The sequence below is a fragment of the Neolamprologus multifasciatus genome, chromosome 8 (genome assembly GCF_963576455.1).
Source record: "Neolamprologus multifasciatus chromosome 8, fNeoMul1.2, whole genome shotgun sequence".
NCBI classification, from domain to species: Eukaryota; Metazoa; Chordata; class Actinopteri; order Cichliformes; family Cichlidae; genus Neolamprologus; species Neolamprologus multifasciatus.
Window position 1 is genome coordinate 19580579 of NC_140446.1, and position 19515 is coordinate 19600093.

Sequence of the window (19515 nt, forward strand, 5' to 3'; positions counted from 1 at the left end):
ATTGCTTCTCCTCCCCTTTACTCCCCATCCCTCCCTCCCTTTTTCTCACCGCATCCCACAGTCCTTCTTCTCCTCCTTCTCTTACCATCTCTCCAATTCTTCTTCACATAGCCTCACGCAGTTTGCCCATGTCTGCGTAGCTCAGCGAAAATGCTGTAGGGTGCCTGTGTGTATTCTAAATGAGTGTTTTTTTATTTGCGTGTGTGTGTGTGTGAATGTGTGTGGACCGTCTCATGAATATTCCGTTTCATCTGCCGCTGCCGTGACAATGACAGAGTTAATGACAGTGACAGATGTAGAGATCGTTCCCCACAACCCCCCCTCCCATGCGTGTGTGTCTGTGTGTACGATTAGGCATGAACACCAGTATACATCAAATAAACTACACAGCTAATATCATAAATATCACCACTTTTCAAGACGCCATTTCATCGCTCGAGAAATAAATCCTTTCAGCACACGGCGTGTTTTATAACCAGGTGTCAGCCGCTGCGTGATGTACCAATCTAAATCGAAACAATCCGTCTCCGCGCAGGTGAGGAGGACGTGCCGACCTTTGACCTCCACAGTCTGGCAACTCTGGTGGCCGCCCGTGCCCTGGAAGTCGGAGGGGGACGGGTAGGTGTGGATGCGGATGGTGCCGTGGACCAGCAGTGTCCAATCAGGAAGAGGGTGAACCTGCGCAGGAAGTGCAGCTGGACGCCTCGGCACGAGCCGGTGAGGCACGGGTGTATTTTGTGTTTGTGCATGAGGACGTAAATCAGTGAGGATTCAAAATGTGGCTCACTGGAGTGCTGAACAGTTTGAACACAAATGAATTGTTTTATACTTGTTGTAAATAAAACCAAAACAATTTTTTAAAGAAATCGAATTTCTGAACTGAACAGCTAAGAAATCATAAGGAAAAAGCCTGTTGGTTATTATCAGGGATACAAATGAGAAATAGACTAATTTCTAAGAGGTTAAATAATAAGATTAAAGCAAACATGCCAGTAAATTCAACATAAAACATAAAAAATTAACATTTTTACTACATCATGACTTAATGTGTTTTATTTGGCTCTTTTCCCCCCCAGTTTTCCACCATGTAGGTACCCAGTATTTCTTAAATTATTTACAGCATAATTTATTTACACTCTCCTAAAGGAAATTCCCCTTTATTCTCTTATTTCCCCATATCTACTTTTAAGCACTGGTGGGAATCGATGAGTGTTTTACATGCACTGATCCATACAATAAAATGACACCATAAATTCAGTGGAATCACAAGATAAATGTTGGAAAATCACACTATAAAATTAATGCATTGTGTAGTGTAGCAAACGAACACTAAAACACGGGTGCAATAAATATAATCTATCATAAGAAACAAAAAGCAGTGTGGATTAAAACCAATAAACTGTGTGTTCACAGCAAAACGTGTTAGTGATTAAATAAAATGGATGGATAAAATTTAGAAAAAAAGTCTTTTAGTTTGATCTGTGTTGAAATTAAAAATAAAACATTTTCATATTTTTTTGTAATGTTCAAGTAAAGATGACACAAGTGCTTCCTGTGTGGTGGAGCTTTACATTTCTTATTAAATTCTAAAAACTTCAAAACAAGATCCGGCTTCACCAATGCTATCAGGTGTTTGATTTTAAGACTTCAATAAGCTCACATTTATCCTACAGATTATTAGATAACTACTTGGTGAAACCTTTTTAACGTTTACAGATTGATTTTACTTATGTTAATATTTGTTATCTGCCACAGAAAGTGCCTAGGGAACTACATCAGCCTATTAGAAATCTGCCAGTAAGAGCAGAAGTTGTTGATTTGCTAAAATTAACTGCTTCACACAAACGTGTGAGCGTTTGGTTACAGGAAAGTCCTCAACAAGCTGGCCAAACACAAGCTGGCTACATATCCAATGACTGCTGTGCTGAAGTTGGTGTTCAGCATTTAAATTCCTCTGCTCTGTGTGTGTGTGTGCGTGTGTGTGTGTCCGTGTTTGTGTGTGTGTGTCAGGTGTGCCCAGTGAAGGGCTCCATGGAGACCATGGGAGGGGAGGAGCTGGCCATGCGTGTCCAGCTGGCTGAGCTACAGCGCCGCTACAAAGAAAAACAGAGAGAACTGGCCAAACTACAGAGGAAACACGACCACCAGTGAGCAGAGACAACACACACACACACACACACTTATTTTGTCTAGTCTGAATTCTGCATTCCAATATTCACTCTTCTGCTTTCATGCTGCATCCTCCTGATTTATCAGGACTTGCTGCGTGCTCATATTTAATGCAGTTTGACCTGTAGCCGATACAAGCTTCTTCCTGATTTCTCCCGCTGTCCGGATTGCATCTTTAATCTCCCTCTCCGTACCACTCCACCTCCTCTTCCTCCTCCTTCCTCTCTCTGCAGGAAAGAGGAGACATCTCGAAGCCCTGCTCGCCGGGGGCCCGGCCGCCCCCGTAAGCGCAAGTCCACCCCCGGCCCAGCTGCTGCAGAGAGCTCCAAAAGACTCAGGTCAGTCCTCTGATATTGCGTTGGTATAATCAGTGTGATTGGCAAGCCCAGCTCATTCATCCTGATTTCTGTTTGTGTTTTTAGTGAAAGGCATGGTTGATTTTCAAGAAGTTCTTCTTCAGCTGAATTGATTCGAATGCTCTCTAGCTGATGATTTGCTTGATTGGGCACTGGAAGGAGCTGCTCACACACACACACACACTGATGCACACACAGACACACACACTCACATACACAGTGGGGGTTATGTGATGGGAGCTGTAAGCTGGGTGTGATTTTTAATGAGAGAAGGTAATGGAGATGAGGGCTTCATTAATCACCATTAATCACTTTTAATCATATTTATCACTTGTATTGATTATGTCCTGATTCCATGCGAACCTCCAGCATATATTAATACAGCTGGACAAAGTTCTGATGTACAGTTATTACAGTGATAAATGACTCCACGCCACCCCCACCAGCTGCAACACGCAACCACACATTATTTAACACCTCACACATGCAAACCTCCACACTGACTCACATTCATGGACACACGCACGCGTGCTAGTGCGTGCAAGCAGCCGGGATTCAGCAGTGATAAATGTGTTTTCTCATGATGCCCCACCTCTGTTAGCATGTGCACCCCTCGCCTTGATAAAATGATTAGAGAAACTCGAGGTTTGTCACGGTTACCATGATTAGAAAGCGCTAATGAAAATGACAATGAAAGCCTTTAGTCATACATGCCAGTGCACTACACACACACACACACGCAGAGAACTTGTTTAATTAGTAGAGCTGGGTGCTCCGTGCCTGAGCAGTTGTCATTAACAAGCAATGTATCATTTGTTTATGCTTTCATCTTCTAATGAGAGTCGGGGTGTGGGTGAAATAAAACTGAAAGAAAGCGAGATGAAGAGGAATGGTAGCTCTTCTAAAGTCTGCTGACTAGTTCTCTTGATATCTGGAATATGAAGCATATATGGTGAAAGGTGTGCGGATAGCCAGCTTGGATTTTATAGGTAAACCTAGCCTATCGTCTCACCTCTTGCCAGTTGCTCTTGAAGTGATTGGGCTTTTAAAGTTGTATAAAAAATTGTTAAAAGCACTTAAAGATGGTTTAAAGAACCTAGCAACCACCTTGCTGTTTTGTGCCGCGTACTCCCAAACACTAATTTGACTGAATCTCGGGTTAAACGTCAGTCATTCAGGGGAATGAAACAGGCAAAGGTGATCTGGATAGTTAGAATCTTCCTCTCCTCTGCTCTGCTCTCCTGGGAGCAGAGATGCTGAGAGCCAAACCTTCCCTCTCTGGGAATATAGGATTCACCTGCCTCAGACACCAGCTGCTAACTGTTGTGTGCCTATGTGTGTGTATATGAATGTTAATGTGTGTGTGTGTCGACTGCCTGTGGTGCGAGAGAGCATGCGGGCAATGAAGGAAGGACAGAAAGAGGGAGAGAGAGGGAGGAAGGGAGGAGTAGTGTTCAATAGAGGTTAGTGTTTATCGATTGAGCCCTGAAGCTCCGGTCAACGGACAGACTCCCCCGAGACTGCTTCATTTCTCTCTCTCTGTCTCTTTCCCTCCCCCCTCAACCATTCTCCTCCACCCACTGTCTCTCTCTATCTCTCCCTCTTCTCGGCTCTCTTCACGACAGATAATTTCTTACCCTTTTTTAGTCTCGCGATCCGAATATTCCCGTGTTTGCCGTCAGACCGCGCCGAGGCTGTCTCTTACCTCATCAAAGTTACGAGACAGACAAGATGAGTGGGAAGAGGGCGAGACAATGAGTGAGCTTCAACACAGATAGAAGGGACGCTAAGAAGAAAAGAGCAAAAAAAAAAGAAAAGGGAAATGCGGAGATGCAGAGAATAAAGACGTGTGATTAAGCTGATTCTTTGTTTTCACATAGGATAAATTCTCATTCAGCTGCGTCCCTGCTGTGTTTTTATGTTTTTTTTCAGGGCTGGACTGAATGTACTGGAGGAAAAAGCCAGGGATTCAATGTCCAATCACAACTTCAAAAGCCTCAGCACTGCACAGGTCAGCCGCTCGCTGTTTCTCATGGTTCATCCGCACACACAAACACACACGCTGAGAACTATTTCCTCCTGCTCCTGTTTTTTTTTTTTTTTTTTCTAGATATTTCAATTAGTAGAAAGGAATGAGTCAATAATTAGTTGTTCCCTGACTGCAGATGAAAGCTCGTTGTAAGCACAGAGGTCGACCCAGCGCCCTGAGCTCCAGGCTGGCCAGGCGGGTGACCCAGCTGAAGCAGAAGGCTGCAGCCCAGCGTGGTTCACAGTCAGCAGACATGCTGCACAGCAGCGAGAAAGACACATCCAAGAGTCACTGCAGACAAGGCGGAAAAGGTGGGGGAGAGAGAGGGTGCATAAAAACACTTGTTCACTAGGCAGCACCTCGAAACTCAGCTCACCCCTTTTCTGCTTATCTCTCAGACCTGCAGCAATCCCACAGCGCCGCTCAAACCGGGAAGAGGAAGAGAGGTCGAAAGCCCAAAGTTCCCTTGGACATCAACCCTAACAGACCTCACCACAAGGACAGCCGAGTTACTGAGAAGCATGAAATAGATGATGAGAAGAGTGACAGCGAGAGCTCAGAGCATGGTGAGGTTTTTTTTTCTTAATATGCAGTCTGGTTGTGTCGCCTTGCCAATTAACCAAAAAAGGATCACGCAGTTGATGCTTTGGCAGTAAGATTTTGCAGCCTTTTTTGGTCAATGGAATACACACATTTTGCTGATAAGAGCTTTATGACAAAACTACAAAGTTTCAGAAGTTTGGAAAAGCTCACTGACAGTTTCACATGCGAGTCAAGCGGTGCTTATTTGGTGTGTGGGTCAAAAGACACCAACCAGATCTTGTGAGATTTTGCTGTGAGATTGTGTGTGTGTGTGTGTGCGCGTGGAGCATCTGAGAGTGAGATGTCTGCCGTCATCAGGGGTGTCCTCTCACTTCCCAGCTCGTCTGTCACACTGTTAAAACAGTTAACGACTTGCCACGGGCATGCGACACGGCCCTCCGCCCTCATCGGCATATGGTAATGTGAGCCTGCACTGGCCTCCCCGTTCAGAATGTCACACCCAGCTCCTCCCATCTCTCCTTAACCTCTCCAACCTTGTGAAAATGGCCACACTGAAGTGCCTCGACTTGAGGATACACAATGACACCCGTCCTGACTTTTAACGGCTCGCCAGAGAGATGGGTGCGCCATGAAACCAACATAACATGGAGGAAAACACTAGAATTTCACTGACCCCGTGGCCTTATTGGCATGAAGAATTTGTGGTTCAGTTAAGTGTGTGTGTGTCCGTGTGTGTGTCTATCTGTGCATGTGTGTGTGTTTGCCAGTGTTTGTATGTGTGTCAGGGAAAGCGTTGAAGAGAATGCCATGTAAGTGACAAGTGTGTCAGATGTGTCAACACCCGACGCGACCCCTGCAGCCAGCGAGACACAGCTGCCATTAACAATCTGTGTATGTGTGTGTGTGTGTGTGTGTGTGTGTGCATGTCAACATTTGCTCCCTGTCACTGCAGTTAAGTAGCAAGCAGGGCATTATTGTTTAGCCATTAAAGAAGGTTTGCTCATTGAGAGTTAATTTGTGACAATATGCCCAACTTTTATAGACCCTCATAGAAATTTGACTTGCTTGGCATTTGAACATGCGCACATTTAGCAGCAGGCCTTGCAGATTGTCCCAAAATGTTAAGGAATCTCGAAAGCTCGCTGTCGATGCATCTCATCGAGTGAGTCCTTGGCTGTTAACAGAGTTTACATATAAATGGCTCTGACTCTCATACTGATGTCGTGATTTCACAATTTCACAGAGGAAGATGCCAGCTATGACAGCGAAGACGGAGCCGGTGACATCAAGATTAGCTCATCCTCTAAAGAAGCTCCTGCAAACCCTGCTGGGGGCATATCTTTTTCATCACAGTCCTCCAAGCTGCAAACAAACCAGAAAGCCAGGAGTAGGAGACCAGGACCTCTTGGTGAGATGTTTATACATATCTTTAGATTTCCAGGAGACAGATTTCCTTTCTTCCGCTTGTCTGGACTGGTTGTATTTATTTTCTGAATGGACACTTTTCCATAAGAAAAATTCCATGAATAGAGACATATCATGTTATCTGTTTGAACTGCACACTGTTGCGTTAATGAAAAGGCATGCACAAGGATTAACTAACATGTGTCAGTAACAGGAATAACTGACAGAAACCTTCCTTCAACAGGTTTGAATGGAAACGTTCACTTGAGTAGTTTTTGGCTATTAACGGTCATGCAAATTGTGATGTTGCTCCAAAATTCAGAGGAAAACATTATTTTCTCTTCAGACGTCTGGCGAAGCTGAAGAGTTATAATCTATTTTGCATGTCGTCTCCTCCTCTTTTCCCTTCACGCGCATGTTTCTAAAATGTATCTTTTTTCACAAAGAACCACAACCCGATCATATCAACTTGATATCAGTTTTAACACGCTATCTTTAATTTACGTGATGCTTTCGTCTCCATCCTCAGGCATGGGGATCTTACCCACCACAGACCAAAGGAGAGCACCCCTCAGGCCAGGCCTCGCCAACACAGAGAGGAGTCGTTCAGATCACCTGCCGACCAACAGAGCATCTCCCCTCAGCTGGGGCGTGTTGCCAGTGGGCTGCAGTTTTGGCGACAGCCATGAAAACCACAGAGCTCTGACTGAGGCGAAGAGGATCAGCAAGGAAGATGAGAGGAAGACCTCTGCAGGACAGAGCTTTCGTGGAAAGGTGGGACATTGGATAGCGACGTGTAAACTGACATTCAAACCTCGGATCCCCGCACTCAACTGCCACACCTGTGCATCTCTGTGGCAATGATCAGAGGAAAGAGAGGGCACTGATAAAAAGCAGCACTTCTGAATTTTTTTTTACAACTTACTTTGCATGACCGATGCTGATAACGTTTGTTATTTGCTCCCTTGCATGGAATAGGAACTGTACTTTGAAAGAAATATTTGTAATTAATATGATGCTCCGAGGACAGTGCAAATAAATGCTCTCCCAAAGTTTATTTATTTAAGGGAGAGAGAGTTTATGTGCTCTACAACTATTTGTTTCCCCTGATCACTACACAAAGTAGTAGGATTCGAGAACGGAAAGGTGAGATACAATAGCCACATTTAGAAGCTTGGTGGAAAGGTTTTATAGTGAGCATTGAGCTGTTACAGAGTGCTAAACAAGGCAGAAATAAAACATGATTTTTGAGTAACAAAGCAGAATGGGAACTGGTTACCGTGAGTAAAAGAGGGCAGGTGACTCGGAGGTTTACTCCCTTTGGCTACTGCATGCAAAGTAAAGCTGAGAAAGAGAGAAGAAGAATTAGGAAAAGCCCTCGCCGCAAGTTCACTCCTTGCTTGTTTAGGTATGAGCCACACCCTGCCAGGAAGTCTTGAAAATCCCATAGATTAACACTGACAGCGCCTACCAATAACTCCTGCTCCCATACGGGCAGATGCTTAACATCAGCTATAAATCAGTCACTGTGGCAAATGCATCGTTTGCTGTCGTTATAGGTGCATGTTTGCAGGCGCGCCGGCTGTGCTAACAGACCGCTGGCCTCATTTTATCTGTGCGAGCAGCGGTTGGCGAGACACTCGCATTTCGCTTTAATGTGAGATGCCCTCAGGTTGCTTTAGTCTTTGAGTCATTGCAAGGGAATGTCCAAAAACACATAACTCCAAACCAAACAGAGGAATATAAAGATAATCATTGGCCTTAATGCTTCACACACCCATGCGTGCTGGCACACAAACACACACATATCACCGGCGTTAAAAGGAAATAGTCACCCATGCCCTCTGGTGACGAAACTTCTATTTATAAAATATATGATCTCTTGATGTGGAAAACCTAACACACACACGTCAAATATTATGAACGCTTCTTCTTCGGAAAGCCTAAATACAAGCAGAAACCTGTTGGGTGAGCTTACTTACTTCGTCAGTCATCTGTCATCTTTGGATGAACTAGCTGAAACCGGTCTGGAGATGGGTAGTATCTGGTGTGAGTTTATGTTCGTACGCGATGGTGAGAACGTCCACCTCAGGTCAAGAGTCCTCCAGCAATAAGGTGGATGTGCCTGTGCACCTTCAGGCAACAAACAATGGCAAGTGTAAAAACTAAAAATTAAAAATAAAAAATAAACCAAGAAAAACAAAACAAAACAAACAACATCCTTGAGGCTTTAATGAAGTATCACATTACAAAAGACATTGACGCCTGGGGTTACTTTCCAATGATGCATTAACCACATCAGTTACATCAGACTGAAACGACTCTTTTAGTTGTCTGCAGGTCCTGTGTACTGATAATTAGTTTGTATGTGACAAAATACTACCACATCCTGCTTTCTGACCACTGATGTAATGTCCGGTTTCTCTTTTAGGAAAAGGGTTATGCCGTAAGCAGACTTCTGCAAAGCTTCGCAGCTGATGACGGCTTTCGCTTGGATGAAGAGAGCAGCTTCTCTGAGGGAGAGGAGGATGAAGAGGAGGAGGCCAAAAAGCTGCTGGTCCATCTTCCTCCCAACATGCCTTCCAGAATACCTGGTAAGTATAAACGCTGACATATAACTTAGTATTACACAGAATCACAGGCTTGCTTTACCACACACAAATGCTCCGTGTCTGCTCCTGTGTCCATCTCCTCACGTTGCACCGAAACTGACGAGTTCGCTCAGTGCATGCTCAAATTTTGTGTATCTCAGCTTTTTTCTTCTGCATCAATCCATCTTTCTACTCTTTCTACTCCCTCCGTAGCTCTGCCAAACTGTGTGTTAAGTAAAGAGATGTTGGTAGATGGACTGAAGATCCTCATCTCCAAGGAGGACGAGCTGCTGTATGCCGCCTGTGTCCAAACTTTGGACCTGCCTGACATGTAAGACCCCATTTACCTGTTAGTAGTGCATAAGGCATTTCCACTTTTTGTTTTTTTTATTATCACAAATGTGCTTGTCAATGCAACAATGTGACATATCAATCCCTCAAATACAGGTGTCTTTATTTGAGGGATTGATAAATTGTTTATTAATCATGAGATCTGGAGTGTTTTTCGAGAGGCGAAAACTGCGGAATTTATCACCAAGAAGGCATTTAGCAGCAAGACTGTTGTGTGATTTTCAAAACACTCGAAAACCGAGCATATTTAAATGCCTGGCAGCTGTGAGAATCCTGACAAACAAGTTGCTGAGATAATTACAAAGCCTTAGGACAAAACCCCTTTTCTTGGTTCCCAGAAGACTGCTTTGAAATGTAACAATAAAAACTGCTAAAAATTGGAACTCATAAATTAAAATTACAGTTTTTTTTTTCAATGTTTTAATTTTTTTTTTTTTAGATTTAGTGTTGTAATTGAAGGGGAACGAGGAAATCGCCCCAGGATATACTCTCTGGAGCAACTGCTACAGGAAGCAGTAAGTGAGACCCCTTAGCCTGTATAACGTTTGCAGGTTTGTGATGACCTTCATCTGAAAAGTTTTGCAATTTTTTCTCTCTTTTCCAGGTGCTGGATGTGAGGCCACAGACCGAGGCCATCCTGACTGCAGGGACGCGAGTGTGTGCCTACTGGAGTGAGCGCTCCCGTTGCCTCTACCCTGGCTACGTCCACCGAGGTGAGTTACACATGCCAATCGCCTCACTCTGCACGCAATAACAAATCTTCCCAGCAACCCATGTTCTCCCTACTGTGTTGGGCAATTAGGAGGTCCAGGTGAGGAGGAGAAGGACGGCAGTGTGATGGTGGAGTTTGATGATGGTGACAGAGGAAGGATCTCCCTTGTGAACATCAGGCTTCTGCCGCCCGGATACCAAATTCGCTGTAAGTATGGCTTTGACTGTAGGAGTTATTGAAAATAGAAGCAGTGCAGAAGTATATTACATATATATATATATATATATATATATATATATATATGATATAAATCACTTATCAACCCTTTTCTGTCAGGTGCTGAACCCTCTCCAGCGCTTCTGATCTCTCCTGGACGACGAGGTCGACGAAGCTCCACCCAGGAGAAGAAAGACACAGAAAAACCACCCAATGAGTCAGAAGGAAGGCCTCAGGAAAAAAGACCAGGTAGGAGAGAAGGAACGACGGCTTAGATTAATCTGTAGGGACTGAATATCTCTTAGGTTTTTAACATATATACTGCCTGAGAAGTGCAGGTCCACATGCATACATGCGAAGCAAAGCCTCTTACTGTTCCAACTATCAGCTAATAATCAGAAGCTCAGAGTGCAGGTTCAATACCCAAAGCCTCATAAATTTACATTCCTAGTTAGCCACCTGTCATTTTGTCTAGGTGTAGACTATCTACATGAATCATGATTTCATCAAATGTCGTCGGTGTCCTTTGTAAAGTTAAGCAACAAACAAGGAACTGATCTCAAAGTAAGAATGACAATAAAACTGGGAGGAGAGACAGGTTTACCAGGTTTGTTGTAGTTTGAGTAATGGATATGTTGAAACTTAGGCAGGTGAAGATGAAGGAGATAAAGATATTACGTTTCACTAAAGCCCTTACTTCCACAATTAATCATAGTTTGTTTGTTAGACCTGACATTTTCTACTGATATTAACTTCCCTCTGGTGCTGGCTCCTTTTACAGTTGGTAGACCGAAGAAAATACATTCGGTGCCTAAGACTACCAGCACACCGACATCAGTGACTGACACCATAACAAAAGGCAGCTCTTCCATGCTGAACTGGTGCGTTCCCAGGAAGAGACCGCCAGTGGATTTCTTCCTTTTCAATGGGACGTCCCGTAAGACCCAGAAAAAGATCAGAGAGCGAGACTTGGGGTTATTTCATGGGCCTTCCTCCCACTCTTTGGCTCCACCAACCCCTATCAAAGGCATCTTTGGCTCTCCTTTTGAAGTTGACTCATTCAGTAGCATTGCTAATGGGTACTCTACCTTTGGAAGTGGTGGAAACTCTGGATCTGGGAGACCAGTTAACGCAGTAGCCTCCATGGGGCTCCGGGACTCCTCGTCTTCTTCTTGCTCCTCGTCTGTCACCATGGGTATGACAGCTGGGAGCCGGAAGCCAGCGAGTGAACGTGACAGGAAACACTTTCTTGTGAAGTTAGACCACGAAGGAGTGACCTCTCCTAAAACAAAGAATGGCAAAGCCTTGCTTCGGCTAGGGGGGGCTGCAGTGAGAATAGGGAAGAGCCACGCCTCCACAGGGGCACCGCTGCGATACATCCAACCCTCCCTGCTGGTGAAAGATGGCAAGAAGGGAGGAGGGGAAAGAGACAGTGGCGGGGCCCGCTCTAAGGCTCCTGTAAAAGGCGTTCCACATCTGAGAAAGGATCTTCTCTCGGCTGGTCTTGGAGTTCAAGGCGGAGATTACAGTTTGGACTACCCGAGTGACTGTCCAAGCTCTTACTCGGAGCTGGATGAGGATGATGAGGATGACGGTCAAGACCCTGACACACGAAGAAGAACTGTCTCGTCCCATCGGGGTGGTCGTTTTCTGTCTCGTCACGCCATCTGTTTCTCATCATCTTCCTCCTCCTCTTCCTCTTCCGGCTCCATCTCCTCTTCATCCCTCTGTTCCTCCGACAATGACTCCTCCTACTCCTCTGATGAAGAGTCCTCCTCCGTGCTGCTGCGCCGTGCACTGCTCCAACAGGACAAACAAAAGCACAGACCGAGCATGAACTCTGATCTCCTGAGCCCTGATCTTGCCACCTCCAACTCCTCTCCATCTTCTTCATCTCCAGCTCATGGCTATGTGACAAAAGCCAACATGGCCATGAGCTCAAAGATGAGAGCCGACAGAGTAGAAGACAGAAAGGACTACGTATCAAAAGGAAGTATGATGAGTAACAGCAGCAGCACAGCTAAGAACCAGTTAAAGAGGAAGGATGGTCCCAATACCCACCATCACAGTCAAAGCAGTGCTGGCTGCCAGCAGCTGAAACCTGCCTCTAAGGACCCGGCAACAGCTAAGAAGCAGAGGATGTCTTCACCCGAGCCCCTGCCCAACATGGCTCCTCTACTGCCTGGACGCCAGCTCTGGAAATGGTCCGGCAACCCCACACAGGTAAGAAGATTTGTGTAGTATTTGACTACTTTTTATCAGTGTTTAACAAGGCTTAAGAGATGGCTATTTGTGAGTAATCAGTGTTTATTGATTAGTCTATTGTGTTCCTAGACTGTTTTTTGGCACTGTTTCAGCTTTTTTGTCATTGGGAGAATTTCAGAGCAGCTTTGATTTCTAATTACATTCTCATAACTAAGTCATTTGTTTCATAATGCAAATATATTATTTTGCTTTCATTGTTTTTACAAAATCAGCTGATCTAAACTTGCTGGCTCAGTCCATATGTGTCTGTGAGTCCTGTTGGCAAATCGTATACGGTGCTATTTAACCTGCATAAGGCTCATACATTTGTTCTGCAAGTAGCTTGGCAACCCACCTCTACCCGAGCTCCTCTATTTCACGATGTTCTTGGTGTTTCTGACTTCTGCTTTGTCTGTTGTCACTGATGCTTGCTCAGTTCTGCTGCTTTTCCAGCATTTCGACCTTCCATATAAGCAAATGAAAGGCCAGAGTCACACCACCAAAATAAACCTCATCAGTCAACCATATATTGACTAAAGGGGTCTTGCCAGACTTGTCGAGTATCAGTATCCTACTTAAGTCCTCCGATCTAAGTAGGTTACTGATTGTTGCTCCAGTTTCTGCCGTGTCATACCTTGATTACACACGGTAAATGCGATGATCAAATATGGTCTATCTCAGATTGCGTATTCTGCTTCAGACTTTGTACACATTAGCAATCTAGCTTAGTTGGTGTGCTTAATCTGTGAAATTGTTATCCAGTTTATTAAGTTGCAGTCCCGAGATAACAGAACGAAACCTTTTGAACAACCGCTGCCATTCTCTTCTTTCATCCTATCACGCTGTTTGCTTAGTAAACACCTCTACATCTGTCGTCTGAGACGTGCAGCTCGAAAAGAAACTGACCCTTCGGTCAGTAAATCAAAAGGTGCAGCACAAATATAGGTACATTACTCAACTTGTGCATAAGATTCAGTATTATTGCTTTATCAGAGAGGATTACTGGTGTTATTGTAAATGTTAGGTGCTAGAAATCATCCACTAAAAGTATGTGTGTTCCCATGCTAGATGAATACATTATGGTGGCCCTGAGAAAAAAACACACTAGTAAATAGAAAATGTAAAAAAAAAACCCAAAAAACCCCACAAAAGCTTACAAAAACCTTAAAAATGTGGCGTTGACCGAGCATAGAATGGTTTGAATGGTGCATTTCATTTGCTTTTGTCTGTTTGCAGCTAGTGTGCATCTGCAAGCCACCTTGCAACCCATCTGTATCCTAGCTTTTCCTTTCGTGTTGTATTTGACTTTATCAATGTTGTCACTGATGTCATTCATTCTTCTTTTTCTTACTGCCACTTTACCCACATCCAGCTTCGGATGGTCCCAAAACAAAGCCACATTGCCAAATATAGATAATTGAAGAAATATTCATACCTTAAGATTATACTAAAAAAAAAAGAAAGCTGACTGGGCTGTTTTTTTTCTCTTTTTTTTCTTTTGTGTTGGACAGATTTTGTTGGATTGGTAAATCATACTGAACCTTGCCCTAGTCTGCTCTGGTGATGAAACAAACTGTAGAAACTGTCTAAATCAACTGAGTGCTGTTTTCTCTTTCCTTCACAGAGGAGAGGTCTGAAGGGTAAAGCCCGCAAGCTTTTCTACAAGGCCATTGTGCGGGGCAAAGAAACAGTGCGTGTCGGGGACTGCGCTGTGTTCTTGTCACCCGGCCGGCCCCAGCTGCCCTATGTGGGCAGAGTGGAGAGCCTCTGGGAGTCATGGAGCTCCAGTATGGTGGTCAGGGTCAAGTGGTTCTACCACCCAGAGGAGACTCGCCTGGGGAAGCGACACCGCGATGGCAAGGTAAAAACTGGGAAGTGCATGCAGAATTTCTGGAAGGGAAATGGCCAAATTAACAAGACTGTGAAGTTTTCATGAACATATATTACTTATTTTTATTCCATACCCCCAGATGATTGAACTTCCACTTAGATCATAAAGCTATTAATATTTGCAGTGCTATAAAAACCAAGCGTACAGTGACTCAAGATTAATCTCAGCTTTACATAGTCGTGCATTTTATATTTCTGGAAATGAAATGGTTTATTTGGAATAAAGAAGAAAAAGCAAGATGTTAAGACTGAGCAGGAGCATATATTGTATGAGCAAAGACAAAACTACCATGAACACTTCTAAAACCTCAAATTTTCTCATTGAAAACCCCACAATCAAAAAGGTATTTGTAGGAGTGAAAACACTACGGAGTATACAAAAAGCATGAAAATCTGTTTAAATATGACATTTATTCTATTCTTCCAATTGTCTCTCTTCCAGAATGCCTTGTATCAGTCGAGCCACGAGGATGAGAACGATGTGCAGACAATTTCCCATCGGTGTCAGGTGGTCAGTAAGGCCGAGTATGATCACCTGATGCGCGAACACAAGCCGGGTACCACGGCTAATAACCTCTTCTATCTGGCCGGAACTTATGAACCAACTACAGGCCAGCTGGTCAGTGCAGATGGCATGGCTATTGTGTCCTAGCACCACCAGCTAGGAAGAAATCAGAAAACTGACCTCGTCTCCGGAGTTTCTAGGATTGTTCTTCAGAAGACAACAGGGGGACAAAGGCAAATCAGGACAAAGAACGGAGGGCTTTGGTTACTGATTTACACGAGAAAAGGCGCTAGCCCGCCAGATAAAGCCTGGCAACACTGGCACTTAAGAGGAGACTGGTTTGTTCCGAGGAAAAATCTGATCGACGTCAAATTTAACCACTTTATCAGAGCATCTTGTAATTGTGGCGAGATCGCTGCAAAACAAGTAGAGAAACCAAGGACATGAGCACTTTGGAGTGTAGTATTTCTGGAGGCATAACGGAGACTTTGCTTCCTGAAACAAAGAGAGCAGCAGAGAGTGTCTGCTAAGGAGAGACATGCTGTAAACCACACTGGTTTGGATGGTTTTAATGGTCTTATACTGGTAGTGTAACTACAATGTGGAGATTGAAAGATATCCAACAGGACCAATAAACACTGTAGTTTGGACTGTGTGTTTAAATGTGCGTATTTGTGTTTGCAGAGTGGCTGCGATGACCCTGTTTGACATATAATTAGCTCTAAGTAAATAGTGCTTTAGCGTGTGTTTATACTATATGTGTGTGCGTGTGCGTGTGTGTGTGTGTGTGGTCATGGACAGGTGTGCTCATACAGCAAAGATGTCGACGTCATGGCACACCGGTGGGCATGCCTCTGAATATTAATCAGCCCAGTACTATTAAACGTGCAGTTTTCAGTCTTTGCAACTGAAACACAACATTAAATTTTTTGCTCTTTTCAAGCCATACACATCAATACCTCTCTCTCTCGCATGCCCCTGCTCGGGTGCGGAGACACATGTACAGGTAGTTGGATTGTTTATTTGAACTGTGCGTGCATGTTGGGTGTGCGTTCATATGTGTGCGTGGGAGCGCGCCTGCGCTTTGTACAGCATTATGGGAAGGATTACATGATGTAAATAGTATATATTTGTTCTTATTTCTTGTTTTTCTTTTTGCAGAGAAGATTATTTTATTTAGATTTTTTTAGGGTGTGTGGGTGAGTCTGGGGTGGGCGGGGGGTGGGGAGGGATGTCAGCCTCTAGCAGAGGTTTCTTCGCTCTCAATGCACTGAACAGTATCAGATGTTTGGATTGGACATCAGACTGTATGACTGATGTGATGACTTTGTGGTTGTAGCCTCTGCTTTAGGCAAAGGGTAAATATGTAGAAAGGGTATTTGGGAAATGTTTTTTATAATGTAATCAGACAAAAAAGCTCTTTTTACTTGTGTCCAGTTCTTTCTTTCTTTTTTCTCTTTATATTTTACTCCGTTAGGTTAAGAATGTGCATTTCCTTGTTTTGTTTTTTCATTTTTATTTAATTTTTGTTTTTTACAAATACTGGAAAAAGCAAGCTGACTTTCTGCTGTTCTGCGATCCTGAAAGAATCTTCTGTATCTATTCTAGCCTGTATTATAAAATGTAGATATTTATCCGGCAGCAAAAAGAAACATACCAAAGCACCTGTGAGTTTACGCTTCACCACATTAGAAGAAGGAGGAAAAAAGGAAGAAAGAAACAATTTTATGAAAGACGCTCAATCAAATCTGAATCTGGGACCTCTGCAATCACCGAGGTATTCGACAGAGTTCCCTCTTGTTGTCCGCTCGCGTACATCCGGCGTTGCTATGACGGCCCCTGTTGCAGCAACATTGTCTGCACACCGCCCGGCTGATGCACTTGAGGTCTCAATGGCAACCAGAAATGGCGTCACGTGACTGTGAAGGACAATCAGAGCCAATCAATCGGACAATGCCGAGGGACAAAAGAACAAACAAAAAAAACAAGGATCAAATCATGACTTATGCTTCTTGTCACTTTTATTCCTGCTTTGCCAAAAAATGTCTATATGTGTGTGTGTGTGGGTGTGTGTTGTCTTTTGTTTTTTTTAATGTTTGTTTGTTTTTGTCATTTACCATTCTGTTCTTGTTTATGCAAGCCTGTGCTGGCTGTCTGTGTGTCGGATGTAAAGGGGGGAAGAACATGAATGCAACCCCCCCCCCCCCGCCCCCCCTTTTTTTAACTGACTTTTAACAACATTGTTCCTGTTACACTGCAAAGCAAAAGCTTTAAATGGAAACTAATGTGAAACTCAGTTTGGAAATATTACTTTTATGGGTCTTTAATTTAAAAAAAATGAAAAAAGAGAGATTTAAAGCTTTTCTTTAAGAAACACTGGATTCAGTTCTAAACATCACATTTTGACAGAAGCAATTTTTGTTTTTGTTCTTTCTTTTTATAGACCCACTGGAACCTGTTTTGTATGGTTGAGATTGCCTACTAAAATATATTATGTGATTTCAGTCATGCTATGGAAATATAACTTAAATATTTCCTCATGTACAAAAAGAAAAAAAAATATTTATCTTAATTTTATTGCCTTTTTTGTGTTTCATTAAAAAAAAAAGAAGAATTCTTACAAAATAAAAGCATGTCAGTTGTTTCTTTTCCCACTCCACGCCCTCCCTCCACCTTACTGTTGGCTGTGAGCTTGTTGAATACCTCCCAGTGATCATCAATGCCGATCATTTGTCTGCTGTAAGAAAATGGACTGCAGAAGAAAGCAAGAATGAGGAGGCAAGTAGGTGGGGGAACACGAGAGGAGGAAGCAATTTGAAACTGTAGCTGTAGCCGATAGAGGAGGAAGAATGGGGAGAGAAAGAGCAACTGTATCTTAGGGTGTTTCATGAGAGACGACGGGATAAAGTCTCTGCAGGCTCTACAGGTGGGTCAGGTATTCAGAATAATAAAAAAACAGAACAGGATCATTAAGAGAACAAAGGGAGGATATCAGATTTCAGCTGGCAAAGATTTCAAATCTGCACTCTGCGCATTTTTGTGCTAGCACACAGCTCATGTGAGAGTCTATAAACCACTATAAATAAATTATGTCAGTGCATTCCTGCACTGCATGGGTTTTCTGCTAGTGTGTGTGTGTATTACCCAAGAACAGTTGAGATTATATCCCCCCTGCAGGCTGTGGACTGCCTGGGCCAAAGTTTGCAAATTTGCTGGTGCTTTATTCGAGACTTCCTGCAACATATTCACACCTTTTGTATCGCATTGAGCCTTTTGTTATGCCGCTCACGGCAAACTTCTACTTTACCTTTGACCTCAAATTACAATCCGGTTGCCTTGTGGCCCCTTGCATTGCCTTGAACATCAGTCATAAACTTTTTCTACTCTGAGCTGTGGTTTGTTTTTTTGGTTTTTTTAAATGGCAGCCCCTCCTTCACAGTTTTTTCCATTTTAAAACTCGGGCCAGCGTCTGTTTTGCTTGTCAATACATAACAACTTTACTCATGGTCCTTGGCCATACATACACACATTCAAATAGGGGCCAGTGGTATGTGTGCATATTTGCGTTTCTTTTGTCTTTTGCATTTAGCTGTTTCGGCAGTTTGACTTGTTATTACAAAGATATGAAACAGTACTCCCACCGCACACACACATGCTCCCTTTCTGCTTACTGTTGGTCTTTTACATCCTCCTCATCGGCCACTCAATCAACCGACGCCTTCAAAACACACACACGTTAAGTGCAGTCTTTGACTCCTTATCAGCAGGTTTGCACTGGGCTTATCTGGTTGACATTGTTAAACTACTTTACCCAGAATGCTGCAGGAGATAGGGCCACAATGGGAGGCTCGGGTGCCCTTTAGGTTAATGAGAGAGGGCTTTCACATTGTTAGAGCAAACATGCTGAAAGCTGATGTGTGTGTGTGTGTGTGCGCGCGATGGGTCAAGGTGTCATAGAAAGGTGTGGCAGTTTTTGTTGCATATCTCTGTTTTCAGGTGTGGGTTTGTGCAAAGGCACAACATCTGAAGCATGCTCACCTCAGCAACCACTGAGGTGAGAAACAGCGAAATTTGGCAGACTGATACAGGAAAAAGTGTGTACCTAAGATGCATATGTGTGTATGCATGTGTGTGTGATGCCAGGAGGTGGGGGATGGGTGGGTCCAATCCAGAGAAAGCCCTCCATTTAGATATAGCCCGAGCATGTCACCGGAGTGAATGAATGGCTGTCAGCTGCAGCGGGATGCTGCATGTGTGTGCAGATAGTTGGTACGTGTATGTGTGCGTGAAGTTTTATATGCGTGTGCGAGCTTGGGTATATTCAGGTCACTCAGTGTGGGAGTGAGGAGATCAGCGGCTTCTCTGCATCACCTCATCCATCGTTCATCTGAGCCACAGAGAGCTCGTCACAATGATCCATCTAACTATCTGTGTGTGTGTGTGTGTGTGTGTGTGTGTGTGTGTGTGTCTGTGTGTGTCTGTGTGTGTCTGTGTGTGTCTGTGTG

General features: G+C 43.7%; 1 protein-coding gene across 4 annotated transcripts in view; it reads left to right on the forward strand.

Annotated features, from left to right (window-relative positions):
* Positions 1-16982, forward strand: part of bahcc1b (BAH domain and coiled-coil containing 1b) — a 62749-nt gene extending 45767 nt beyond the window's left edge. For all 4 annotated transcript variants that reach the window (XM_085170256.1, XM_085170255.1, XM_085170254.1 and 1 more), the window contains 17 exons: positions 536-717; positions 2011-2147; positions 2403-2507; positions 4458-4536; positions 4691-4865; positions 4953-5120; positions 6341-6505; positions 7031-7275; positions 8933-9095; positions 9306-9423; positions 9883-9958; positions 10048-10156; positions 10246-10362; positions 10492-10620; positions 11153-12594; positions 14240-14476; positions 14948-16982. In XM_085170256.1, the coding sequence (XP_085026382.1) occupies positions 536-717; positions 2011-2147; positions 2403-2507; positions 4458-4536; positions 4691-4865; positions 4953-5120; positions 6341-6505; positions 7031-7275; positions 8933-9095; positions 9306-9423; positions 9883-9958; positions 10048-10156; positions 10246-10362; positions 10492-10620; positions 11153-12594; positions 14240-14476; positions 14948-15157 (3857 nt within the window). In that variant the 3' untranslated portion in view covers positions 15158-16982. The remainder of the gene's footprint in view (positions 1-535; positions 718-2010; positions 2148-2402; positions 2508-4457; positions 4537-4690; positions 4866-4952; positions 5121-6340; positions 6506-7030; positions 7276-8932; positions 9096-9305; positions 9424-9882; positions 9959-10047; positions 10157-10245; positions 10363-10491; positions 10621-11152; positions 12595-14239; positions 14477-14947) is intronic.
* The last annotated feature ends 2533 nt before the right edge of the window (positions 16983-19515 follow it).